This window comes from Candoia aspera, chromosome 2 (genome assembly GCF_035149785.1).
Source record: "Candoia aspera isolate rCanAsp1 chromosome 2, rCanAsp1.hap2, whole genome shotgun sequence".
Classification (NCBI taxonomy): domain Eukaryota; kingdom Metazoa; phylum Chordata; class Lepidosauria; order Squamata; family Boidae; genus Candoia; species Candoia aspera.
The window spans coordinates 160,859,137-160,887,125 of record NC_086154.1 but is presented as its reverse complement, the minus strand read 5'-3'; the positions used below and the strand labels follow the sequence as shown (position 1 = coordinate 160,887,125).

At 39.4% G+C, this 27,989-nt stretch overlaps 1 protein-coding gene across 1 annotated transcript in view; it reads left to right on the top strand.

Annotated features, from left to right (window-relative positions):
• ADGRL3 (adhesion G protein-coupled receptor L3) overlaps nt 1-27,989 on the top strand; it is a 575,448-nt gene that overhangs the window by 364,022 nt on the left and 183,437 nt on the right. Inside the window, exons 13-17 of the mRNA XM_063294636.1 lie at nt 2,609-2,647; nt 5,491-5,674; nt 19,476-19,598; nt 24,118-24,326; nt 24,726-24,902. Of these exons, the coding sequence (XP_063150706.1) occupies nt 2,609-2,647; nt 5,491-5,674; nt 19,476-19,598; nt 24,118-24,326; nt 24,726-24,902 (732 nt within the window). The remainder of the gene's footprint in view (nt 1-2,608; nt 2,648-5,490; nt 5,675-19,475; nt 19,599-24,117; nt 24,327-24,725; nt 24,903-27,989) is intronic.

Sequence of the window (27,989 nt, the reverse complement as noted above, 5' to 3'; positions counted from 1 at the left end):
AACAAGATAAATAGTGCTTAGCTTCCTCATAGAAATAAATTATAGCTGCTGTTGGAGCTTTACTTAGGGTTTAAATAATCTGATATTAGTCCATATTACTATTCCAGTTACACTGATGAATTTTTTTTATTCTGCTGGATAAACTATTAGGTAAAGACAGAAGTTAGAACAAAATCTATGTATTTTCTTTAAATGGCATATTATAATACTGATAATATAATAATAAATATTTGTTTCAAATATATTAATATGGATATATATATTATCAATATATCAATATATATCAATATATATCAAATATATTAATATGGGTATATATATATATATATGCATCTTACCTGCTTTTGTATCTGCCTCAAAGGAAAATACATACTGGGTTGCTAGGCAGACGTTCCAGTCTGTTATATACTATGTACTTGGCGAATTGGTTGGCACCTTGATGCGGCCCTGGGAAATTAAGATCAGTCTTGGATTTTATATTTCATATATTTTAGTTTTATGTGTATTTATATTTTTATATGGATCTGTTTTATGATATTTTAATTTTGTATTGTTTTAATTCACTTGTAAACCACCCAGAGTCATTTCTCAAGATGGGTGGTATAGAAATATAATAAATAAATAAAATAAAATTATATGTGTGTGTGTGTGTGTGTCTGTATATATATATATATATAAAATTGTAACAAAACATATTTGGGAATTGAGGCTTGTTATTCTTTTTTTATTTATAAGAACTTTATTAAAGTTTCAAAATACAGTTAAAATATAAAGTATAGAAAAGCTTGAGGAAAGAACTAAAAGAAAAAAGAAAAACTGAAAAGTGCAAGAATAGCTAAGAAAAGATACTTGTTATTCTTGATTCATTATAGTTCTTTTTCCTGGATTTTCTTCTACACCGCGCCCCCCCCCCCCCCCCGATAAAACAGCTAACATTTTTGCCAAGGATTCTCGCTGAGATAGATGGAAAGTTGCATAAATTTGTTTAGTATACCCAAGAAAGGAAATATCAATTTGTAACAGTTTTGCAACTGCTTTATCTTTCCTAAATAAACAAGCAAATTATAATTTACTCAATTCAAATATATTTTGGGAAAGTTTTCTCAACATGGAATTGTTTTGTACATTTAAAGGACGAATGCTTGTGAAGCAAATATTGTATATATCCAAATATGTAGATGGCCTATGCAAGGCAGCCTTAACTGGCCTGGATGGAAGCGCTAGTTCCCAGTGTGAACACAACATTATTTGCATTCCCACTCCTGGACATTCTGATGCAATGCAAAGCACTTTCACTTCTGAGAATGTAAATAACATATGTTTTCATGCTAGTTTTTGTTTTAATTAAAAAAGTATAAATTGTGGAAAAGACACCAATTCTTGGAGCCATATTATTGTCAGATGGTTTAGCATTTCCACTGGATCAAGGAATAGTCTGCTTGAAATGTTAGGACTTTCCAAATGTTATTGTGGAAACATATTACACAACATTTTCAGATTTTTACAAAATTTCATTTAATTTAACACTTATTATTTTGCCCTAGTTGTTAACCATTAGGATTATTGTAGTGGTTTGTTCTTCTCTTGAATAATGACCAAATAATTTATCTGCTTTATGATACTTCTCAATAAATATTTTATAGGTACTTTCAAAAGCTCTGTTTGTTCTTTTTGTTGTTTTATTTCTGATATCTCAACTATCTTCACAACTACCACTTAGGTAGATTTTCTAAATTTCCATAACACTTATTGTGCTGTTTCTAAGTTTTTAGTTTTTTTATACACACATACTATAAAATAACAATCCTTCAAATGTAAGCTTCTTATTGTTCCATAAACTTGATTTGCATAGAAATATTCTTTTAAAGTTCTTCTTAAATTCCTCTAAAATAAGTCAGTTTAGTTTTAAAACAGATGTACAGTAATAAGATAATATAATTAGCATAACTTGCAGATTCTCTAAAATCCTCATCACTTTGTTATTTAAAGCAAAAGAGCTAAACATGAAGATACATGAATTGTGGGGAACTGAGTTAAATGTATATCCATGATTACAATTTTTAGTCCTTAGTGTCGTAAAATAACTCTAATATGGTTTATTTGATCTTAAATAATCTTCTTCAGAGGCTATCTTTAATTATCTGGTTTATTTATTTTATTTATACCTTTCCTTCCTACTCTGATCAGCAAAATTGTATAGCCAAGAGATTGGCTGCTGAGTTTTAAGAGAGGACATTCCCTGTCAGAATCCTAACTAGAGCCCGTCTTCCCTAATCCTAGCTTTGCCTGGTTTAAGTACACCATAAACATTGCTTTGTTGCTTAGCTTTTGTGTGACTTAAACAGTCTTAAGTAGATATAGAGAAAATGTGTTAGGATGGAAGGATTTGAATGGAAAACCCATCTATCATGTTTACACTTTATCTGAATAATTTTTAATAACTTAGATATTTGTATCTGGTGTTCAGTAGTAAGTTGTTTAGCTTAAGGTCTATAGCCTTGTTAAGAAAAAAAAAGAACTCTTGTATACTTGTTTTATATATTTTGTTTTCTCCTGACACAAATTTGTTAAAATTTTGTTTTCATAATTGCCATCTTTGTGGACCCAGCTTCAGAAACGAGAACGTTCCTGTAGAGCCTACGTCCAGGTACTTTCCATTTTCTCATTCAATATATAATCGTTTTGTTTGTTGTTTTTTACCAATACTATTATGGTCTCACCCCAGTGTCAAGGTTTTATTACATTGCTTCAAATAGCAGTAAAAAGAGAGATAAAAGTTTGGAAAAATCACATAAAATCCATGTAAAATACAATAATATGCAATAATACATGAGAAGACAACTAATTTTTATCTTTGTACACTTCTTGTCCTCTGTGTGACAGTGCTGTATGTAACAGAAAGTTGGTACTTGGCTTGTAATTTGGAGTCTTCCTCTGCAAGTACATAGTTTATAACAATATTTGAATTGTGAGGAGATGCTATGTAGGTCCCTATGGAAGAGAAATAATATTTCTATCGTACCTTCCCCACTTGGGCAGAGTTATTCACTGAGAGGAGTGTTCTGCTGTCTACTCTAAAGTATTTCTGAAGGAAGAATGTTAAAATGCACAAGTGTGAACATTTGGTGATACATCAGGAGAGTAAACTGTCTGAGGTGTCGTGCCACCCAGAAATTACATAAGCCAAAGACATTTCAGTTCTGATAAATATCTCGTCTGTAACATATCTAGCGGTCCCACATAAAATGAGGACCTAACTTATGATTTACTTGACTTGTTCTTAAATATGGCACTGAGAATAGGAGACCTTGGTGTCACTATTAAAGGAGAATATCCTACTCATGGAGGTTTTATAGAACTATCTATCCATGTAGAAGTGAAGCATTTATGTTGACTTTTTAGAAATCGAACATGAATGTGTAGCTTTCTGTAGTAGGAAGCTGAGGGTAGGGATGAGCAGATCTGTCTAAATCTGGTCTCTGTGTGGCTTTTGAAGATTAAGTAAAGGTAAAGGTTTCCCTTGACATTAAGTCCAGTCATGTCCGACTCTAGGGGGCAGTGCTCATCTCCGTTTCAAAGCCGAAGAGCCGGCGTTTGTCTGTAGACAGTTCTGTGGTCATGTGGCTGGCATGATTACACGGAACGCCGTTACCTGCCCACCGAAGCAGTACCTATTAATCTATTCACATTTGCATGTTTTCGAACTGCTAGGTTGGCAGGAGCTGGGACTAGCAATGGGAGCTCACCCCATCATGCGGATTCGAACCGCCGACCTTCCGATCGGCAAGCTCAGCAGCTCAGCAGTTTAACGTGCAGCGCCACCACGTCCCTTGTTTTCGAAGATTAGTATGGTCAAATTATTAGGAAAATAATTTTTAAATAGAAAACAATTCAATTGTTATGTGTCACTTCCCATAACATGTTCTATGTATCTTCCTCCAATGAATTCATGTTTCTAAGCACCTTGACTATGTGCTTAGGTGTCAGTACCTACCTAAACAAACTGATTTTGAAAAAAGCTAAATAGAATCAGGCCTCCATAGCAATTAAGTGAGAGATCAGCAGGAAATCCCAAGGCTGTAGGCTGGACTGGAAAGTCAAAGGACCATCCTGGGAATGGCAAATCACTTTTGCATTATTGGCAAGATAACTAACAAGGACATGTTCCATGTAGTCATCTGATGTCAAGCATAACCCAAAGGATTCTTCACCTTTGAAGCAACTTCTCTAATATAGGCTTTCCAAAGTTTTGTGCTTTTTTTGCCTGCAGCTTTCTTAGATATACATACAGTATTTTTGTATGCAAATGTTGAACTGACACATTCATTCAGATCCCTATGTGTAAGTGCTTCTTTGCAAACCTCCCTGTATAATACATAGAAGTGAAGGAGATGGAGCCAGCAGAGCATTTGGTAGTAGGTTGGAGACTTGCACATTGGTCTCGTTCTTGCTCCCTCAAGCGATAAACATCCATGCCAGTTATGTCTTGATTAGAGAAGGACACAAGGTGAAGCACACAGACATGGGGCACATATATTGGAGGGGTTACACACTGTCCTGCAAAAGAAAGTCAAAGGAGCATTCAATCTTTAGGAGTAAACTTGTATAGTATTGGTTGGCTCTGATTTCAATGAATGGCTCAAAATTCATAATATTACAAACACAGCAGAGTAAGATGGCTGTGCTGATATTCTGGTATGTTTTTCTTGTTATTATTATTGTACACAACAATGTGAAAACACAGCTGCCAGTTATTTAGCTGGTGTTGGCCTCCATTTGCATCCAGTTCTTCCCAAGAACCTAGGATGTTGTAATGTATTGGTGTAGTATATGTGCGGATACAAGCAGTGTGGCCTTTTGTAATTGACAGATGGAAATTTAGTCAATGCGCAGATTTTCTAAGTGCTATCTATTATTATTATTATTATTATTATTATTATTATTATTATTATTATTTGTTTTAGCTGAACTAACACAAGGTTGGACTCTGTAATTTAAAATTATTTTGATTCCAGAATTAAGAGTTAAACTACAAAACCACACAGCTAATTAAAAACTGATCCCAGCTTAAATATTGCTTTTGATTTATAAAGGATGAGGATTACACTTGAAAGTAAAAATGGAAGTGTAGGTCCATGGAGGCTAATTTATAAGCAAGCTCATACGTGAGTCTCTCTGTTTATACTATAGTGTACAGATTTTAAGATGGGTAATTTAATATACATTAATTCCCTGTCTCTTTGGTTCACAGTCATAAATAAGATAACTTCTATTTATTTATTAAGTATCTTCTGTCTAAATTGGAGGGTATTATTTTCGCTCCTGTGTAACTGCTCATTTTAAAATCTTCACTAACATTTGAGAACAGCAGCCTGTTTCACTGGAAAATGTTGTTGTCCTGATGCTTTTTATGTTCCTTTTAATGAATGGAAGGGGTTTGCCAAAAATCAATCTTTCTTCTCTTCTCCTTCTTCTTCCCCTCCTTCACAGGCCATGGTTGAAACAGTTAATAACCTCCTGCAGCCACAAGCTCTAAATGCATGGAGGGACCTTCCTACACGTGATCAGCTGCGGGCAGCCACCATGTTACTGGACACTGTGGAAGAAAGTGCCTTTGTGCTTGCAGACAACCTCCTCAAGACTGATATTGTGAGGGAGAGCACGGACAACATTCGTAAGTAGCAAAAGTAACTTGGAGAAAATACGTTTCTTCATTTGTAACCTAGTTAATGTTTTTGGAGAACAAGTAAGTAGTCAGTTATCTGCATGTAGGTGGTTGAAAAGATTGAAATTTAGACTGTTTTCTAGCCTTAAACAGGATTTTCATAAAATGATGTATTGTTGGTATTTGACACCAGAGTAATTGTCTAGGTGCTTCAAATCTTTGCTGAAAATGGGAACAACATAAAGGGACATTTTATCATGTTTGGTGGGTGTGTAAAAAGAAAAAAAAATGGATACAAATAAATACACTAGTTCAGAAGATTTTATAAACTAATGTACAATTGAAACCAGAGACTTCTTTTGGGATTAATGGACAGACAGCTAGAAAAAAAAATGGAACTTTGTTTTTATATATGACAACTGCAGCGAGATCACTATATGCTCAAAAGTGGAAAAGTTTGATACTACCCACAGTGGTTGGTGAAGATGATGGAACTTGCAGAGATGGCCAAATTGACTTCTTTGACTAGAGAAAAAACAGTATCCATATGTATGGCTGACTAGAAACCCCTTACCTTCAGCAAAGGATCCTTACCTTGTCGTGGTGCTGGAGCTTGAGCACCTCAATTATGCCATGAGCTAAACCGTGAAGGGCCACCCAAGACGGAAAGGTCATGACAGAGAGGTCAGACTAAATGCGATCCCCGGGGAAGGTAATGGCAACCCACCCCAGTATTCTTGCCGTGAAAACTAAATGGATCAGTACAACCAGAGATATGTCGGTATACCATCGGAAGATGAGACCCCCAGGTCGGAAGATGGTCAAAATGCTACTGGGGAGGAACAGAGGATGAGTTCAACTAGCCCCAGACGTGATGACGCAGCTAGCTCAAAGCCGAAAGGACGGCTAGCGGCCGACGGTGCTGGTGGTGAACGGCGAATCCGATGTTCTAAGGATCAACATACCATTGGAGCCTGGAATGTAAGATCTATGAGCCAGGGCAAATTGGATGTGGTTATTGGTGAGATGTCAAGATTCAAGATAGACATTTTGGGCGTCAGTGAACTGAAATGGACTGGAATGGGCCACTTCACATCAAATGACCACCAGATCTACTACTGTGGACAAGAGGACCACAGAAGAAATGGAGTAGCCTTCATAATTAATAGTAAAGTGGCTAAAGGAGTGCTTGGATACAATCCAAAAAATGATAGAATGATCTCAATTCGAATTCAGGGCAAGCCGTCTAACATCACAGTGATCCAAATATACGCCCCAACCACAGATGCTGAAGAAGCTGAGGTAGAGCAGTTCTATGAGGATCTGCAGCACCTACTGGACAACACGCCTAAAAGAGATGTTATTTTCATCACGGGAGACTGGAATGCTAAGGTGGGCAGTCAAATGACACCTGGAATTACAGGTAAGCATGGCCTGGGAGAACAAAACGAAGCAGGACATAGGCTGATAGAATTTTGCCAAGACAACTCAATGTGCATAACAAACACTCTCTTCCAACAACCTAAGAGACTGCTTTATACATGGACTTCACCAGATGGACAACACTGAAATCAGATTGACTACATCCTTTGCAACCAAAGGTGGCGGACATCTATACAGTCGGTAAAAACAAGACCTGGAGCTGACTGTAGTTCCAATCACGAACTTCTTCTTGCACAATTTAGGATCAGACTAAAGAGATTAGGGAAGACCCACAGATCAGCTAGATATGAGCTCACTAATATTTCTAAGGAATATGCAGTGGAGGTGAAGAATCGATTTAAGGGACTGGACTTAGTAGATAAGGTCCCAGAAGAACTATGGACAGAAGTTCGCAACATTGTTCAAGAGGCGGCAACAAAATACATCCCAAAGAAAGAGAAAACCAAGAAGGCAAAATGGCTGTCTGCTGAGACACTAGAAGTAGCCCAAGAAAGAAGGAAAGCAAAAGGCAACAATGATAGGGGGAGATATGCCCAATTAAATGCAAAGTTCCAGAGGTTAGCCAGAAGAGATAAGGAATTATTTTTAAACAAGCAATGCGTGGAAGTGGAAGAAGACAATAGAATAGGAAGGACAAGAGACCTCTTCCAGAAAATTAGAAACATCGGAGGTAAATTCCAGGCAAAAATGGGTATGATCCAAAACAAAGATGGCAAAGATCTAACAGAAGAAGAAGAGATCAAGAAAAGGTGGCAAGAATATACAGAAGACCTGTATAGGAAGGATAACAATATCGGGGATAGCTTTGACGGTGTGGTCAGTGAGCTAGAGCCAGACATCCTGAAGAGTGAGGTTGAATAGGCCTTAAGAAGCACTGCTAATAACAAGGCAGCAGGAGACGACGGCATCCCAGCTGAACTGTTCAAAATCTTGCAAGATGATGCTGTCAAGGTAATGCATGCTATATGCCAGCAAATTTGGAAAACACAAGAATGGCCATCAGACTGGAAAAAATCAACTTATATCTCCATACCAAAAAAGGGAAACACTAAAGAATGTTCAAACTATCAAACAGTGGCACTCATTTCACATGCCAGTAAGGTAATGCTCAAGATCCTGCAAGGTAGACTTCAGCAATTCATGGAGTGAGAATTGCCAGATGTACAAGCTGGGTTTAGAAAAGGCAGAGGAACAAGAGACCAAATTGCCAATATCCAATGGATAATGGAAAAGGCCAGGGAGTTTCAGAAAAACATCTATTTCTGTTTTATTGACTATTCTAAAGCCTTTGACTGTGTGGACCATAACAAATTGTGGCAAGTTCTTAGTGGTATGGGGATACCAAGTCATCTTGTCTGCCTCCTGAAGAATCTGCATAACGACCAAGTAGCAACAGTAAGAACAGACCACGGAACAACGGACTGGTTTCAGATTGGGAAAGGAGTACGGCAGGGCTGTATACTCTCACCCTACCTATTCAACTTGTACGCAGAACACATCATGAGACATGCTGGGCTTGAGGAATCCAAGGCTGGAGTTAAAATAGCTGGAAGAAACATTAACAATCTCAGATATGCAGATGATACCACTTTGATGGCTGAAAGCGAAGAGGAACTGAGGAGCCTTATGATCAAGGTGAAAGAAGAAGGTGCAAAAGTTGGTTTGCAGCTAAACCTCAAAAAAACCAAGATTATGGCAACCAGTTTGGTTGATAACTGGCAAATAGAGGGAGAAAATGTAGAAGCAGTGAAAGACTTTGTATTTCTAGGTGCGGAGATTACTGCAGATGCTGACTGCAGTCAGGAAATCAGAAGACGCTTAATCCTTGGGAGAAGAGCAATGACAAATCTCGATAAAATAGTTAAGAGCAGAGACATCACACTGATAACAAAAGTCCACATTGTTAAAGCAATGGTTTTCCCAGTAGTAACATATGGCTGCGAGAGCTGGACCATAAGGAAGGCTGAGAGAAGGAAGATAGATGCTTTGGAACTGTGGTGTTGGAGGAAAATTCTGAGAGTGCCTTGGACTGCAAGAAGATCAAACCAGTCCATCCTCCAGGAAATAAAGCCAGACTGCTCACTTGAGGGAATGATATTAAAAGCAAAACTGAAGTACTTTGGCCACATAATGAGAAGACAGGACACCCTGGAGAAGATGCTGATGGTAGGGAGAGTGAAGGGCAAAAGGAAGAGGGGCTGACCAAGGGCAAGGTGGATGGATGATATTCTAGAGGTGACGGACTCGTCCCTGGGGGAGCTGGGGGTGTTGACAACCGACAGGAAGCTCTGGCGTGGGCTGGTCCATGAAGTCCCGAAGAGTCGGAAGCGACTAAACGAATAAACAACATAAACCCCTTATAGACATTTTGCATGAAACAGAAAAAAATGCACTTATGATCTGTGGTTTTGATGATTGGGGGGGAAAATGGATAATAGAAAAAAGTGAGCTTTTTTTGTAATGATACAGTAAGACATAATTTTGTAATCATACTATTTGCTGCAAAGGAAATCAGAAGCTTCTTTCTATTTCTTTTTTCTTTCTGCACTTCTTTCTTTGTTCACTTTATTCTGTATTAGTTGTGTTAGTTTTTATGTTCTCTTTAAAACTTTTAATAAAATTTATATTAAAATTTTTTTAAAGTTAACTGCATGTGGGAGATATATGGGAGAATTCCATTCTGCAAATCTTTAATGAAAGCTGACAAATACAGTGGTTAAGAAGATAGTATTACATGTTGTATTTTAGCTGGAGTGAATGAAATATGATAGTCCCTGCTTGGCTAAAATGTCAAACACATTTTCATGGGTTAGAGAAACAGTTAATAAGATCAGTGGCATTTCTCAATGGCATTCTGAACATTTCTAAAAGGAAGTCTCACCATACTTCTTGTTTTGCTTCATTTAACTAGCATAGGTAATACAATATAAAATACATTAAGTAAATTCATTCAGCAGATTTACTGTTATCAAAAATGAAAGCACATCCAGTAAGCATCCAAGCAACACAGTAGATGCTTTGGATATTATATTTATTGGAAAGGTAGAACAGAAATTTCAGTAAATAAACAAATGAATATATGACATGAGAGTTGTCTCTCATAATTAGGTTTCTCTTGCCTCACAGTTGCTTGATGATCAGAAACAGCTCAATTGGCCTCTCATTCTTTTTAACAATTCTGGGGAATATTGCAGGTTTGGCACTGTTTTAGAGAGGACAATACAATGACACATGGATTGTTGTTTCTATCTTATCTGCTACACATGGACTGATGCATTCAGAAATTGGAGTATTGCACTATTTTTCCTTCAGTAACATTGATGTCAAGGTCCAAAGTGAGCTGAAGTAAAGGTTGTCTTACAGTTTGTTGGAATAATATTAGAAAAATGTTGAGTACAAGCAGTACCTCTCTTAGCATCTCTGGGCACAGAGTGAGTAGTAACTGCACTCTGATTTTTAGTAATTCAATGTCAAGCGCATTTTGTTTGAGGGGCAATATTGCCCTATCACCCACACACACACACACACACACACCCCACGCTGTCCCACTGTGGTGAGGTCTCCCCCCTTATCCAGCCAGGATGTTTCTGGGAGGGGATGAGCAAAGAAAGTTGGAAGTGTATGCCAAGAGCATATACTCAACCAAGGCATGAAGCTAAAGCAAGCAGGCAGCAGCAATACAGGAGGATGCTGGAACTGGTGGTAACAGCTAAGATGTGATTTCATACTGCACAGGAGAAGACAATGGTAAACGACTGCTGTACCAAGAAAACCAAATTAACAAACAAGATAAAGTGATGATAATGTAGTGTTGGATTATGGACCTCTGAAATTGGATGGCATTCAACATGCTATGGGGAAGAGCTGAGGATCTTTCAGAGTACTTATGGTGTTTATGGCACACTAGATTAAAGCCACCTAGTTACTGATGCTAAAGGTAAAGGTTTCCCCTGACATTAAGTCCAGTCGTGTCCGACTCTAGGGGGCGGTGCTCATCTCCATTTCAAAGCCGAAGAGCCGGCGTTTGTCCGTAGACACTTCCGTGGTCATGTGGCTGGCATGACTACACGGAACGCCGTTGCCTGCCTGCCGAAGCGGTACCTATTAATCTACTCACATTTGCATGTTTTCGAACTGCTAGGTTGGCAGGAGAGTTACTGATGCTACCATGCAGGAAAAGAAAATTCAATCTGCAAAGACAGAATTACAGTGAGAACATGGAAAGTAAGAAACATGAACGTGGGAAAGCTCAACATAGCTTGAGATGAAATGAATTGAATACACATTAACATCTTAGGCATCAGTGAATTGAAATGGACTGGAATTGGACACTTTACTCAGAAGATCATACTATTTATTGCTCAGGACACAAACAGCATAGAGTTGCTTGCTTCCATAGCCAGGAAGGATAAAGCAAAGACAGTACATACAATCAGTGGCCAAATAATATCACTTAGACCTTGAAGACAACCCTATGATAATTGTCTAAGTTTATGCTCCAATCATTGATGTGAAAGAGGAGGCTGCCAAGTTTTATAGTCAAATTCAATCTGAAATCAGCAGAACATGCAAGCAAGATGCAGTGCTGATGAGTAGAGGCTGGAATGCCAATATTGGAAACAGTAAAGAGGAAAACATAGTTGGACTGTATGGCCTGGGAAACAGAAATGAAGCAGAATGACTTACTAGTTTTGCCAATCCAATTATTTCTTCATTGATAATACATTCTGCAAACACCAATATACATGGACATCATCAGACAGAGCTCAGAGAAATCAAATTGCCTATGTTACTGTAAGTGGAAGAGTTCAGTTATAACAACAAAGATGTGACCAGGGCCAACTGTGGAACAGATAACAAACTGCTCATGTGAAAGTTACAAGACAAGCTGAACTGGAAGAAGAAAGGGAATCAGTTTCTAGGATACAACATTGAAAATGGTTCATATATGCTCAAAATCGAATTATGGAAACTCACTGGCTTCATCTGGAATTACTTTGAAGTCCTGAATCTCATTGATTGGTAATCAGAGGAACTGTGCACTGAAATAAAAGAAGTTGTTAAGGATGAATGTGAAAAGAGACTGTCCAAGACCAAGGAAAGAAGAAACCAACTGCATGTCAGAACAGATGATGGAAATTGCCAAGAGAAGAGAAGCCAAAGTCAAGAAAGACAAAGATCTTGGAACTTAACAAAAAAAAAAAAAAAATTAGAGAACCATTAGAAAAGGCAAGAAGTAATTTTACAATAACATTGTAGAATGTTATTGTAGACATAGAAAAACAGGGACATTTTTCCAAAAGATTTGCAAACACAGAAGGAGGTCTTAACTTCAGATTGCTATGCTACAGGATGCTAATCTAAAGGATGACAGACAGTGCCTGATTTAAAGAAGATCAAAGATCTTTAGAATGCCATGGATAGCCAAGAAAACAGACAAATCAGTCCAAATCAATCCAAAGTTCTCACTCAAGGCAGAAATGACCAAGCTCAGACTCTCCTATTTTGGAAGACCCAGTTCCCTTGAGAAGTCCATAATGCTGGGAAAAGTTGAAGGAAAGAGAAGAGGATGCCAAGCAGCAATGTGGATGTACTCAGTTACAGTGGTGATGGTTCTACTACTGGGAGATGTGAAGGGCTAGGTTAGAGACAAATCATCCTGGAAAAGGTCTATAGTTGTGGTCACTAAGAATCAACACCGCCTTGTTGGTAGCCATATAAATGTGAGCAATAAATAAATAAATAACCCCCCTAGAGTAATAAAGTATTAGAATAAGGCATTGTCTATAGTTGAGACCACATCTGGAATTAATCTTCTAACCTACTAAAACAAATTAATGCTCCAACCAGCAATAACTTTCCAGTGCAGATGTCTCACATAGCTTGCTTACAGTATTCTGTACCTCCTGCTGTTTTTTTCTTGGAGTTTGTAAATTTTCATTTACTTACACAATAAGCTCAAGAGGACAGGACAGTTCTTCCCAGGTAGCTTCTAGTTTACAATACGTTTGTTTTTGACCTCAGTGCATTCCCAATTGAATCAGGTTTAGGTTTGCTGATTATTTTTTAACCTTGCCCAGGTTCTTAAACATTAATTTGTCATGGATTTATTTTTTTTCTTGGTCTACGACTATATATTTTAGTAAATCTAAATTTGTCTTACAAGAACAAACTATCTTCTGATATAATTTCCAAACTGTTTCAGCCCCCTTTTCATTGATTAACAGTTTGCACACATGGTAAGCATTGTCCTGGTGGGAGGATATTGTTACAATGATCGTGAATGACAGGTTTGCGCTGCAGACTTTGATGGTTTGTGCCATCAAGTTGATGTCAACTCTTCATGATCACATGGTCAGGTTTTCTAAAATAAGGGCTTCAGACAAAGACTAAGTAAGAAGTGTTGCTTCTGATAACAGCAAGAGTAGTTCTTTTGTAGAAAAATCTCTTTCCAAGATAGGTGTATTGATAGTGATTAGTACTGACTCCTTTTCCCCTCAATAGAGTAAGTAATATTTATATGTTAGGCTTAAAAGTACTTTTCACTCAGTTTTTATTTGGCAACAGTATACTATCATCTCTGTGTCTCTGCCAGTGTGTTGGCAGAGCTCTGGGAGAGGATGATTTTGTTAAGGGAAGGAGAATACATGGGTATATGAAGTAGAAAACGATCAAGCCAGTGACAGTTGAATGTGCCCTTGATGCCCTCCAGGTGTTGTGCGCTACTGATTTACCACATTGCCATAGTAATCAGAGAAGGTAGGAATCGTATTCTAAAACATCTGGTGGGCATCAGGTTGAAAAAGATTGATGCAAGGTAGTATAACAGTATGTTACAGAGTGTCGCTACTTAACACCTTTGCTAACTGCAATTGAGTCGCAAGCCTATTATCTTCAGAATGGAAGCCTTGCAACAGAAGCATGCAGTTAGTTCTGATATTCACTGAGTTAGTAACTCATATATTTGTTGCAGCCCAACGGAACCAGCTTCCATGCCCCGATTTCCTGTACCTCCATTTTATAAGTACAATAACTATTTCAAAAAAATAAAAACAATTCCATGCCCCCTTTCTCTACTTAGGTAATTTTTACCATGTTTATTGACAAGAAGAGACTGAAATAACAACATCTTTCAAATAACCCTTGATATAAGATGTTTCAGACAAGGATACCATGTGGTAGAGGATTTTGTAAATGAGTTGATTTTAATGCCAGACCTGGAATGGGACCATACTTAATAGATCAGTTCCAGGAGATTCCAGCAGGTATTATTTTAAAAATGAAATTGGCTAATTGTTCCATAAGCATTTTATGGGCCTTTGAATCTGGAGCCAATTGAGCTGGCATGTGTTAACTGTGGTACATTTCAGGCCAACTGTCAATTCTATGGTTACATTTGCTGAGACATGGCATTCCAATAGCCACATTCTGTGATTATAGACTGAATCAGTGAGGTGACTAGTTTCTGGGACAGTAGTAGTAGCCAGTAATGCTTCAGTCATGGGCCTGTCAAAGTACAATGAAGTGGCAGAGTTCAGTGTGCTCTTCATTACCCTACTGTGTCAGAAATATTTCCCTCAGGCTGCATGGCCTGATAATTTGGTCTCAGGTGGCTCATGTCCCAAGAACATTATTGAATATGGATGCCAGAACTGCTAGCTGCCAAGTTAAAGGAGATGGAACTGGAAAAAAATATGCCAATGGCCTCCTCACTGACCTTATTCCAGTGCTTGCAGAAAAAGGACTAGTTTGCCAGATCTGCCTGTTGCAATACCTGGAATTGGCTACTTTCCAGCACTTAATTAAGAATTAAAAGTGGATTCAGCTGAGTGGATTTGATGTAAAGCAAAGTGTTTTAAATCATTATTTATTCACTAATCAAGAAGTGTCATGAGTAAGGATGGCGAGCAGGGGGCTCCCATCCAGACTGTCAAGCGCATGCGTAGCACTGATGAATTGTTTTGATGTCCTAACAACCAGGAAACACACTGAGACAAGGAACTGGTCTCTAATATTTATTGCTAGTACTTAACAGGAATCCTAACAAACTGAAGAAGCGTGGGAAAAACCCAGACATATAACCCCCAAGGGTTAAGGCGGTCCCGATCTGTGTCTCTTTGAATGGCTGAACAGTTCCTCAGTGCTACGCATGCGCTTGACAGTCTGGATGGGAGCCCCCTGCTCGCCATCCTTACTCATGACAAGAAGATTCTGTAATCATTTCTAATAAAAGTGCATTCATACACATATTCATCTGTACTGAGGTGTAGACTTCATTTTTATGAGGTACTGTCATGAGTACTGATGGCGAGCAGGAGGGGGCCTCTATCCAGGGGGGAAAACGCATGCATAGTACTGAGGAATTAAGCAGCCATTCAAAGAGACACAGATCAGACCCGCCTTAACTTTCGGGGTTTATCTGTCTGGGTTTTTCCCATGCTTCTTCAGTTTGTTAGGATTCTGTTTAATGTAGCAGTAATAAACACTAGAGACCTACTCCACGTCTCAGCGTGATTTCTGACTGTTAGGACAGGTACATACCATATAAAGCAATCGCTTGGACAGAATTCTTCAGAATAATGGGAGTTTAGAATGATGGGAGGGCCATCATTCTAAATTCCCTGCTCCATGCAAGAATCCAAATTAAAGCACCCCAAAAGATAGCTCTCTAGAATACACTTGGACGTATCTAGTAAGGGGGAATCCAACATTTTTCCAGTTATTAGTTCTACTGCTCTTAAAGGACTTTTCCCCCCTAACATTTAATCAGAACCTGCCTTTCTCTAACTCATATCCATTATTCTGACTCCAGCCCTTGACTTTCTTCAGTGACATCTTTTCAGATATTCGAAGAAAGCTAGTGTATCCCCCCAAACAACAGTATTCCAGGTGGGATCTGATAAAAATAAAATCATTCTCATGGTTCAGACACTGTGCTTCATTTGATTTTAAAATTTCATTTCCCTTTCTTCCAATCACATCACACTGCTGTTTCATTTTCAATGTGTATTTAATTACTGGGATCCAAGTAACGTGGACTGGTTGGCCCCAGTCATGGCAACCCTTTTCACACAGGAATTCTCCTTTCCTGATCACTGAAGACTGGAGTAGATCACTCATAATATGCAAAGAAAGAGACCTCTTAACCAAGTTAACTTCTACCCCATCAGCTTGCTAGACACCTCCACTGAAAACGAATGATTGGATGTTGCAGGCTACTATTGTGGTAGAAGAATAAGCCAGTTTCACAAGGGGAGGAGGATTAACAAAGGTTTAGTGCTCTGTTTTTCTCTACCTAATAGAAAAATATATCAGTTGCCCCCACAGGACCCTCTATGTTGTCTTGATTAATTTAAATACAGACTTGATTCAACCTCTTAGAGCCAGGCTCTGGGAGAAGCTGGCTGTTCTTCTACTGACAGATGCCCTTTGCTGCCAATTATGAAATTACATATAAAGATGAAATGCAGGTTGATTGCAGTGCTTTAGGGTACCTGTAATATGCATTCATCAAGGGATGATGCAGGGTTGCATTTTGGTGCCCCTACTTCTTAATTTTTATATTAGTTCATTGCTCTAGGTTTTGATAAAGCCTACGTTTCACCACTACTATCTATGCTGAGCAATAGACCTGTTTCTGGCCTGTTTATTTAATAAATTTATATGGCTGCCCATCTCATATGCATGACTCAGGGCAGCTAACAATAAAAACAGGATAAAACCAGGATTTGAAAAACAAATAGCTGTCGAGAACATTCATAATTTCCCACATTCAAATTTATATATGCTGACAATGCCACAATCCTCTTTGTACACATGCGGGCTTGAGATGGAGCCTCTGTGCTTTGTCATGAGGAGCTAATCATCAGCTACAACAAAACTAAATTTGATACCTTCTCCAAAAGGCATGTTATATCTGCTATTCCTGGAAAATTAAAAGCTTCAGCATTTATCAAATTAAGATCTTTAAATATTTGGACATATCCTTCCAAGCCATGGTAACCTGGAATCATCAGCAAAGAGATGTCACCAGTAGGACATATAATATCTCAAATGCAATTCTGCATATTGCTAATGTGGTAATAACCATATTCCAGCTGCAATGGAAATCATCAGAGCCAGGATCATTAGCCACCTGTTATATATGCATAATATGTAAATATGTTTTTCTATTCCAATGCAAGCTCTAGAGATATAGTTCAGTCTTTGAGAGCTTGTGGCAAGGGCCCCATTGTGTATCAGATTCCTTGCTGACACTGGAATCTAGCCTACCTGTCATGTGGAGCTTTGCTGCTTGAAATACTGGAATAAAATTTTCTCTCTTTTTTTCTTATTTTGGCAACTCTGAGGCCATCTTGATCTTGCAGGACAATTTTATGTCTTCATGGAAGACAGGCATCACAGATCTAAAATATTATGAGCTATCAGCCTACCACCTGACTTTATTTGACCTTAAGAGTATCTGGTCCAAATTGATACAAAGGGCCTTAAACACCAATATTTAGAGTGACCTAAGCAAAACCCCTTTCCTCTATGGACAGGACTTATTTGGGAGGTCTCTCCCATAGAAGAGCTTTCACTTTTGCCTGTTACACTGTTTTCCCAGTTAGAAGGAAGATTCACCAATATCTCTGTGCAAGATATATTTTGCACCTGTTCAATAAAATGTGTTTTTCTTTTCTTATGGCCTCATAAGCTTAGCTAATATCTTCTTATTCCATTCTCATGCCAGTTCAGAGGAGAAAACCCTTCTCATGTTAGCTGAAAATTCACCAATTATCTCTAGAAGAATTGCTAAGTTTTGTGGCCATTGTCATGTCTTTCAGGGGCTTACTTGTTTTGCAGTTTGGGTAACCGTATGAGATCCAGTTTTCATATGGTCACAAGCAAACAGCCTGGTACCAGATTAGTTCATACTAGAACAAGAGACAGATGGAAACAGCCCCTTCTGTCTCAAAGAGAGTGTTGTACACTGTTATACAGTGGGAAAAAGAAGTGCAAAATGTTTAACTTTGATTTCACTACAAATAGAGCTTTCACTTGATACATGAGAACCATTGGGATCATTTTGGAATGGCTTCATTAGCTTTTCTATAATGAATTAACTTACCAGATTGCTATCTTGTTCAATATATATAATCTGTAGCATTGAGAGAAACTAGTTGACTTCTCTAGCTATTTGTGCTATACAAGTGTCCTATGTAGATTATGTGGTTCTGTTAGCCAGGCCTAGGTTGAATCTGCATTCTTATTCAGAGTGACGGACTGTTGCTAAAGGGATGCATTAGTTTTATTGCATATAATTGGGATAAAACTGTGAGCCTCCATTTTGCCAGATCAAAGAAGGCTCCCCCAGATGTAATAGGGATGTTACTGAATATTTGAAGTATGTGGAAATACATTTTCTATAGAAAACTGATAGAACCATTGTAACAAAGTGTTGTGTCATGCAAAAACCTCATCCATGGAAATTATGACAATTTGATAGGAATTGGTTTGGTTACCTTGCCTGCAAGTGTTTACGGCTAAAATGATAAAATATATCTTGTAAGGTGCTCATAAAAATATGCTCCTTTTGAAGCATATTTTACCCTTTGGAGAAGTACAGCTAATGCGGCAGAAACAGGGATATCTTTATGTCATGCCAAAAAGACAACCCTCCTATATTGGTTAAGATTTAAAAATGCAGAAGATGTTGCCACCTTGAGCCTTGTATGCAAGGAAATTTCTCTCTTTCCCGGAACCTTAATATAAGCATGTTTTGATGAGTTCTCCCTGCCTTGAAAAACTTTATTTTAATTGCCAGCTAAGCACCTAAGTGAGAAGGAACTTTGCTACCTTTCTTCTCTTTTGGCTGTCAATTCATCCTTGCCTATGTTTCGGGGTATGGGATCCTTACTAGGGATTGACTTCCTCCTTCCAGCTAATTTTCCCATGTTCAATTTGCAGTGGAAAAAAATTGTTTGGAAGGTCATATTTGGCAAGCTCTTTACTCTCCCTAATGTTTTGGCAAATGAAGAACAAAATGGAATTATTTTTCGTGAAAGAGGTAATGGCCTCTTGGAATGATGAGCATAGGTTTGGCATCAGCCCATTTCATTTTCCAAATCATCCCCTGTGGGTTGCTCCGCTCTGCAGGGTGTCCTGGTGCCTGTTTATTCTACTGTGGGTGGCTAACAACAGCCAAAGCAGCCACTGGGAAGAAAGAGAATTATATAAAAAGTGGACACTGTAGCCTATTCAAAGTCAACAGAAAATAAGAAATATCTTTTAAGGCATGCTGATTTGAACAAGCTGTTCTGCCTCCTCTTGTCTTATAATCAATTATCCTTTGCATTTACACACATTTCATTTTTCATACTACTAGAACTGGAAGTTGCAAGGCTAAGCACAGATGGAAACCTGGAAGATCTTAAATTTCCACAGAATACTGGCTTTGGCAGCACCATCCAGCTATCAGCAAACACACTGAAACAGAATGGTCGGAATGGTAAGCTCAGCTCTTCACTGTGGGTTTTAAGGGTGCAGGAATGTTTTCTTTTCAGTGTATTACGTCTAAATCATAGCATTTTAATGTGGGTTTCACTTTCTTTTTTGCTGTAACCCATTAATATTGCAAGTCAAGCTGCTTTATGGAGTCAAGCAGGCAATGTACAATGGCTGAATCTTCAGAACAGGGTCACTGGATCCTCAGTTGCTCTGATCTCTAGCTGCTGCTGCTAAATGCCAGGTCAGCCTGTAATAAGTTCCTCCCCATCTAAGATCTTATTCTGAATGAGAGGGCTGAGCTGTCATGTATAACTGAGATCAACCTGAGCATGGAAGGCAGTCCCCTCTTGGAAACTTGACTACCCAGCTGAAACCCCAAGGGCAGGGGCAGTGAGTGGCTGTAGTCATTTGAGAAACTCTGGTGGCTTTCAGAGACACTGCTCTACAGATAACCAGATATGAAACCCTGTTTGTGCAGTAGGCTGTAGGGATCAGATGGAATTACTGTTGCTGTACCAGGTCTCCTGGTGCATAGCAGCCTCCCAACCTGGACTCCATGACTCTGCTGCTACACTTACAGTTGAGTTTTCCAGCTTATAGTACTCAGTGACTTCAGTCTGCCTCCTTTGCATCCAGAATCAGAAATGGCCTAGGAGTTCAAGACCACCAGGGCAACCCTGGACCTGATCCACATCAGTGAGGGTCTGACAAATCGCAGAAGTCACACATTAGATCTGGTTTTTGTTTCAGTGTACTGGTAATGTGATCTCAATCTGGGGAATGTTAAATCAGTCCCTCTTTGTTTGCCATGGAGTTCTCCACAGCAGCAGTCTGCTGCAAGAAGGCAAGACGTGTTTCATTAGTCTCTCCCAGGCAACTGATGAATCCTGTAGGATTTCAGAGGGAACTTGGAGTTGTTTCTGAGGCTCTGATGCAGAGTTCAACTGAGGCTTTAGTTAACACTTGGAATGAGAGAGTGACAATGGCCTTGGATCATATTGTGCCTGTACAGCCTCTCCCTGTTCATGGATCCCAGGGCTCCCTCTAGTTTTCAGAGGAATACCAGGAGATGTAACTGCAGAATATATGTTCAGTGTGCAGCTGGAGGAGAACAAAGAGCAAACCCAACCTAACATGGGTAAGACTCTTCGTTAAGGATTACCTTGTGGCAACAAAAGCAGCTATTTTTCTATTCTAATTACACGTTCTGAGAGCCACTTTGGTGTAGTGGTTAAAGCAGTAGGCTAGAAACCGGGAGACCATGAGTTCTAGTCCCGCCTTAGGCACAAAAGCCAGCTGGGTGATCTTGAGCCAGTCGCTCTCTCTTAGCCCTAGGAAAGAGTCAGTGGCAAACTATTTGAGGCAGCTGTCAAATAAAGTTGCTTGGATTTGCTCTGAGCTGGATTCCAGCTATACCAGACCTATGGAGTTGACTGAGACTAGTCTGACTTGGTTATCTGGGAAGAGTTTGAGCCTGCTGGTCCCAAGGAAACAGACAGAATCCTTGCAGCAGTGAGTATGGTTACCTGTGTATTAGATCCATGTCTCTCCTGGTTGGACAAGGCCTTCAAGGAGATGATGTGTGGTTGGGTTCAGGTCATGCTGAATTCATCCTTGAAGGAGGTGGTCCCATCTGTCCTTAAAGAAGCATTGATCTACCCCCTCCTCAAGAAGCCATCATTGCACTGAATGGTAGAGACAATTCCCTTTTTTGAGGAATCTTGTTGAGAAAGTGATCAGACTACAACTTCAGGAACAGATTGTCTGGACCTTTTTCAGTTTCACACCTAGATGTAGTACTGAGATGCCATTGATCACAATTATGGATGATCTTTTGTGGGACTAGGATGAGGTGGTGCATATCTGGGGGCCCTAAAACCGTGCTCCCAATCCCCTGAGCTGATCCAAAAGAATATCATAAGAAAATAAGAACATAGATGGTGCCCTGCTGGATCAGACCCCCGGCCCATCTAGTCCAGAAGTCTACTCTCACAGTGGCCAACAACTGCACAAGGAAGCCCACTAGTTTCCCAGCAGATGGCCTTCAGCGGTAGTCACACTGCCAACAAGGCTAATAGCCATTGAGCCCCATGACTTCCATGAATTGATTTAGCCCTTTTTTGAAGCCAGCCAAGCTGGTAGCCAGCACTACATCTTGTGGTAACAAATTCCCAAGTTTAATTAAGTGTTTTGTAAAAAAATAAAAATAAAAATCCTTTTGTCTGTCCTGATTCTTCCAGGATTCAATGTCATTGGGTGACCTCTGGTTCTAGTATTTTAGAAGGGGAAAATAGTTCTCCTTGTCCACTTGATCCACACTGTGCATAATTTTGTATACCTCAATCATATCCCTTCTCATTTGCCTCCTTTCTGGACTCCTCCTGTTTTCCCCACAACAACCACCCTGTGAAGTGAGTTGGGCTGAGAGAGACTGACTGGCCAAGGTCACCCAGCCGGCTTTCATGCCTGAGGTGGGACTAGAACTCACAGACTCCTGGTTTCTAGCCCATTGCCTTAACCACTAGACCAAATTGGCTCTCCCAGTTCCCAAATTAAGAATAATTGATTAAAAAATGCATGTATTATTAGGGAAAATGTGTACAAAAATATACATAGATGAAAATAAAAGTACAAAAATTTATTATCAAAAGAAGTTTGTTTGCCAAAATACGTATATTAGATGAAGTTGCATTGAAAATACATGTATTAGAAGAAATATGCACAGAAATGCATACAGCTTTAAAGAAGTTCCTGAGTACAATATGGGTTATGGTGCAGATGCCTTCGATTTAGGCTTATAACACTGTGTGTAACCAAACCCTGCCTACCCACTGAGGTAGTCATTTCTGTAATTTGATTAAAGCCTGCCCAGAATATCTGGAACTCTTCCCTAAATCATGTATGATCCCCACTGTCTAACTGTAGCCCAGAAGGCCATACCATCTTCACTGTTAGAAAGCTTCTCATATACATCATTATGACCAGCTTAGCCTTCAGTGTTATGTGTGTCTTTGGCACAGAAACAGCAATGCATTTGCAGTTCTGTGTGCTAGAAACCTGGCCACAAGAAGTTTACATTCACTTCCCATGTGGCCATATATCTGTTATGACTGAGCTTAATAACCCGAGACCTGAGCCTTGTTATTATTGCTTTGAAATTGAAAGAACATACTCAGGGATTGTGTTTTGTATTCTTTTGTATTTTCTTTATCCTTTCTTTTTCATAGTTAGTTATTTATGGTCTGTGAGGATTTGGATTCCATTTTCTGACTATTCTGGCTGTCCAGAGTTTAACTTCATGACTGCTACTTTGATGTTAAAACAGGAACATACAGACTTTTTAAAAGTTTGTTGTTTAGGATAGGTATGAAGGGGCTCTTTTGGGAGGAGAACTTGATGATTTTATTCCATTCCCAGCCCCCAATATTTCTCTCCCCCCTACCCCCGCATTACCTGAATGCTGTTGGTATGTTATTGTTAACTTTATTACAGTCACTGACCAGGGTTAATTAACTGATAAACACCAACTAGAACTGAAATCTCCATGTAGAATTTTTGGCAAAAAAATAAAGAGAAGAGAAAAAGGAAAAGTATTAAGACCAAGTTATTGAACTGGCATTATTTTCCCCAGTCTTACAAATTACAACTTTGTTTTGAAATCACAGCACTTTTCTTCTGTTTGCAAGTCCCATTAGGGGCATAAACATTAGAGAGTGGATTCAACCTATTCCCTCCTAAGTCACCTCCTATCCTGAAACCCTTCCAGACTGCCCTTTCCTCTGGCCTATACCCTGTTTCTTTATTTTCATAGTCTTGTGGTTTTGAGCTAAGACTGGACTACAGGAGGGGAGTGGTAGTTGGTGGCACCTAGACCTACACTAGCTGAAAGGTCCAACACCTCTAGACTGGTGCAGGAGACTGTGGTGGTTTGCTAATGCTCAAACCATAGCTGGGCTTGTGACTGCTACTGCTGCTGAAGTTCATAAAGGATGTGCATGTTTTGCTACAAGTACCTCCTTTGGGGGAATAGGGAAGGATTATAATTTGAGTAAGAGCGCATGTTCATAACATTGGCAGAGGGCTGCAAAGTGTCATGCATGTGCCTCTCAAAAACCTTGTCCAAGTCACAGATTAACTCATGGCTGAGGCTGAGATTCAGTAAAATCTGTTATATGTCTAATTGCTTTCAGTGCTGGAAAAGTAACCAAATTCCTATTTTAATTAGTACCAAGAACCACATAATAACTCTCACACTGAGCCCGCAATGTTACAAAGTAGTATACAGTATCTTTATCTATAGCTGTATTAGGACTATCTTTATTGTGATTATATATATAGCAACACTGATTAATTAAATTAATCACTTTGCCCACATTAGTAGGTTACTTCACCACCAATACCATCACCAGTTCTGCAACTTTTTGACTCCATTAAGAGAACGTTTTCTGCTATAGAGCAAAAGATTATGGATTGGAGATTCTGAGAACTGATTTAATCAATTACCACATGTTCTGTTCCAGGTGAAATCAGAGTGGCCTTTGTCCTATACAACAACCTGGGCCCCTATCTGTCCACAGAGAATGCCAGCATGAAACTAGGGATGGAAGCCATGTCTACTAATCATTCGGTCATAGTGAACTCTCCCATCATCACAGCAGCAATTAACAAAGAGTTCAGCAATAAGGTTTACCTGGCTGATCCTGTTGTGTTCACTGTCAGACACATCAAGGTGAGGACTTACTACCCCTGCAGAAAACCTCACATTTCTGGGTGGATTATTTTTCCCTGTTCTTGAAAACATCATACAAAGTGTTCACTCCCCCCCCCCCAAAATATACAACACCTTTCAGGCAAAGCCACCACCCCCAAAGGAACTTGTCTTCACATTAAAATATATATAATTTTCATAAAACACTTGGGTTTTTATCATCATTTTGTAGTGGAGATGAAGTAATTCTGCAGAGCTTACTTTAGCTCTAAACAAATCAACTAAATGGGGGGGGGGATAGTTTATAAAAGCGAGAAAAGCAATGTTTCTGTGGCATCTTTCACCCTCTGCTGCTGATGACTAGAAGAACAGAAATGGTTCAGTTTAGCACTTCTTCATCTATTTATTTCTTCCCTGTAGCAATCAGAAGAAAATTTCAACCCTAACTGTTCGTTCTGGAGTTATTCTAAACGCACGATGACAGGATACTGGTCAACTCAAGGTTGTCGGCTCCTCACAACAAACAAGACGCACACAACATGTTCCTGTAATCACTTAACCAACTTTGCTGTTCTGATGGCCCATGTGGAAGTGAAGGTAAGACAGCACATAATGATGGATAAATAAATATGTTAATAATTGGAACTGCTTACATCATGGGGGATGGTGTTGTCAGTATGTGGATGATACTCAGTTATACATCTCCACCCCGTGCTGGGCACGTGATGCCATTCAGTTGTTTACCCCATGCCTGAAGGTTGTAAGGGCCCTGTATGGGGAGGAACCGGCTTCAACTCAACCCTGGCAAGACAGAATGGCTTTGGGCTTTTGCCCACCCCTGAGGTCTGGTGACTTGTTATATTTGATGGGTAGCACTCCCACAGACAGAGCTGATAGGCAATTTGGGTCCTCTTGGGTTCATGGCTCCTGCTGAAGGAGCAGGTGGCAGTCGTGACTAGGGGGGATGTTGCACAAGTTCATCTTGTGTGTCAATTGCACCCTTTCCTGGAGCAGGAGGCCTTGCTCACTCCTATCTTAATCACCTCTCAGCTTGATTACTGTAACATGCTCTGTATGGGGCTGCCCTTGAAGGCCTCCTAGAAGTTACAACTGGTGCAGCATGCAGCAGCATGCACAGTTCTGTGTGTTGTATGTTTCGTGTTTCACCCATGTTACACTGCTGCTACATAAGCTTCACTGGCTTTCAGTTGCTTTCCAGGTACAATCAAGATGCTGGTTATCACCTTTAAAGCCCTACATAGCATAGAATCAAGTTATTTGTGGGACTGCCTTCTCCTGAGTGTCTCTGCCCATCCAACCAGGTTAGATAGGGTGGCCATGCTTCAGGTTCCTTCCATTAAATGTTGCTATCTGGTGGGAACTTGGAGGCATGCCTTCTCCATGGCTGCCCTGACCCTTTGGAACAGCCTCCTCCCTAAGATTCAGAGGCCCCAACCCTGTTAGTCTTCCAGAGGTTTGTGAAGGCATTGGGCTAGGATGGAAGTGAGCCTAGCACATGTGAAGTTGTGATGTTATATGGTTGTGGTGGGATATATGTTGTTTGTGTGGTTTTGTGGGTTGTTTTTGTTTTATGTATTGTTGCTGTGAGCCACCTAGGATTATCATGCATAAAATAGGTGGTCATATATGTTTTCTGAATGAATGAATGAATGAATGAATGTATATTGCAGTCTCCAAAGGTATCAAGTAAAGGTTAATTCTAACAGGAAGATAATTCTTAATCTTCTTGGTAACATAGTTGTTTGAATCATCTTAAATAATTTTGTCTGCCTATCTAGATAAAAATAAATGGAAAAAAATTAGAATGGATGTGAATGACACTTTTACAATAAGAAAAAAAGTAATAATGGGAGACCAAATACACTGTTGTCTACTGGAGACAAAGTTACAAATGATAAATTCTTCATGATATGAATGGGTCCCCAAATCACTGGAGGAGAGTATTTGTGTCACCCTGTTGGAATGGGATGATATAAAATGCTGACTGTTTCTTGAGTGTTATACCCAGAGATCCAGAGAGTTGGCAGATGTGTTGATTTTCTAGGCTGAAGTAAAAGGCCAGGTGACGACAATCCCACTATTTGGTTTGTTCTCTGAAATTTGAAAAGTACTTTTTGGTGACAGCATTCCAACCCTTCCTGCCTATAATGAAGGGGTTGCTCTCTGTTATCCATCAGTACTAAAGCAAATGTTAGCTGCTAGTTGACAGGGCTGAGAATTCATATTATATTTAGGGTGAGATAGTTAACAGGGCTGAGAATCAAAATCTGAGGGTGGCCTAGAAAATAGATATGGTAGGTAGGTAGGTAGATAGGTAGGTAGACAGAAGAGCCAGTGTGGCTCTTATAAATGGAGAGACCATGTGTTCTAGTCCTGCCTTAAGCACAAAGCCAGCTGGGTGACCTTGGGCCAGCCACTCTCTCTCAGCCCTAGGAAGCAGGCCAGGGCAAACCACATCCAAAATCTTGCCAAGAAAACCACAGGGACTTGTCCAGGCAGTCTCCAGGAGTCAAGACTGACTCAAAGGAACAAAAAAGAAAGTAGTGACTGAAAGTCTGCTCTCCTACTTATTGAAATATGGTTTAAGCAATATTGAGATGAGGTGTAGTGTACCACCCCAGTTCAGGGATTGGTGTATCATCCTCACACCCAAGTGGCTCCTACTCAGTGAGGGCCATATAAGTTCATCATTCTTAATGCCAGACCCAGAATGTGGGCTGCCTGGTTATTGTGTCCATGCAGTGTACTTTACTAAGTGAATGTTAGACAATAAAAGGTATGGCCATTCTTGACCCAATCGTCAGTTAACAATCAATCTGTGTGTCCTTTTCCCCCATCCCATTACCCCAGTTACTAGCCACTGTAAGGATAAGCCTTACGGATAACTTACTCTTTTCAAAACTGAAGAAAGGGAAGAAATTCTTAACTTGACTCTAACCAGCAGGGAAGAGTTGATCAGTAGAATCTTGTGGAAAACTAAAGGTGAAAACAGGCATAAGAATTGGGGTGTGAAAGGGTTGAGGTTGGCAGGGCAGGAAGCAGTGTTTCCCAGGCTATTAAATGCCATGAAGATAAACATGTCAATCACTCAAGGCTACCACATGACTTTCCAAGTATCTGTTAAGTCAGGAGAGCAAGAGAGAAAAGCCTCACAGGTTATATGAATTTGTCCCCCACTCCCCACCCCCATTCAAGTTTCTTGTTTTTCAATCTAATGTTCCTTCTATCCCACATGACTTTTGAAAAGTTCTGTAAAAAAAAACATTCAACAAATTCTCTACTGGTCCAATTCATCATGTAGATACAGCTATTCCTAACGTGGAGAGGATAACATTATACCTGCTTGTCATATAACTGCTAAAGATAATTGGTTAATCTGTCTTTTAAGTTGTTTTATTATTGTATTCTGTTCTGTTTCATTATGATTGAACATTTGAGGGCCCCATTCTATACACTGCTTTCTAGTCATTTGATGAAGAGTGCTTTAGAACTATTTTAATGAATACATAAATAAGTGGTTGCATTAATGAATTCATAACTTCAGGGCCAGATGAATTTCATTCTAGTCTAATAAACACATATTAATGGAACTTGCTGATGCACTGTTAATCTCTTGTCCCTGTATTCATAAGAGGTGAACACAGAGGTAAAGCAGGGAGAAAA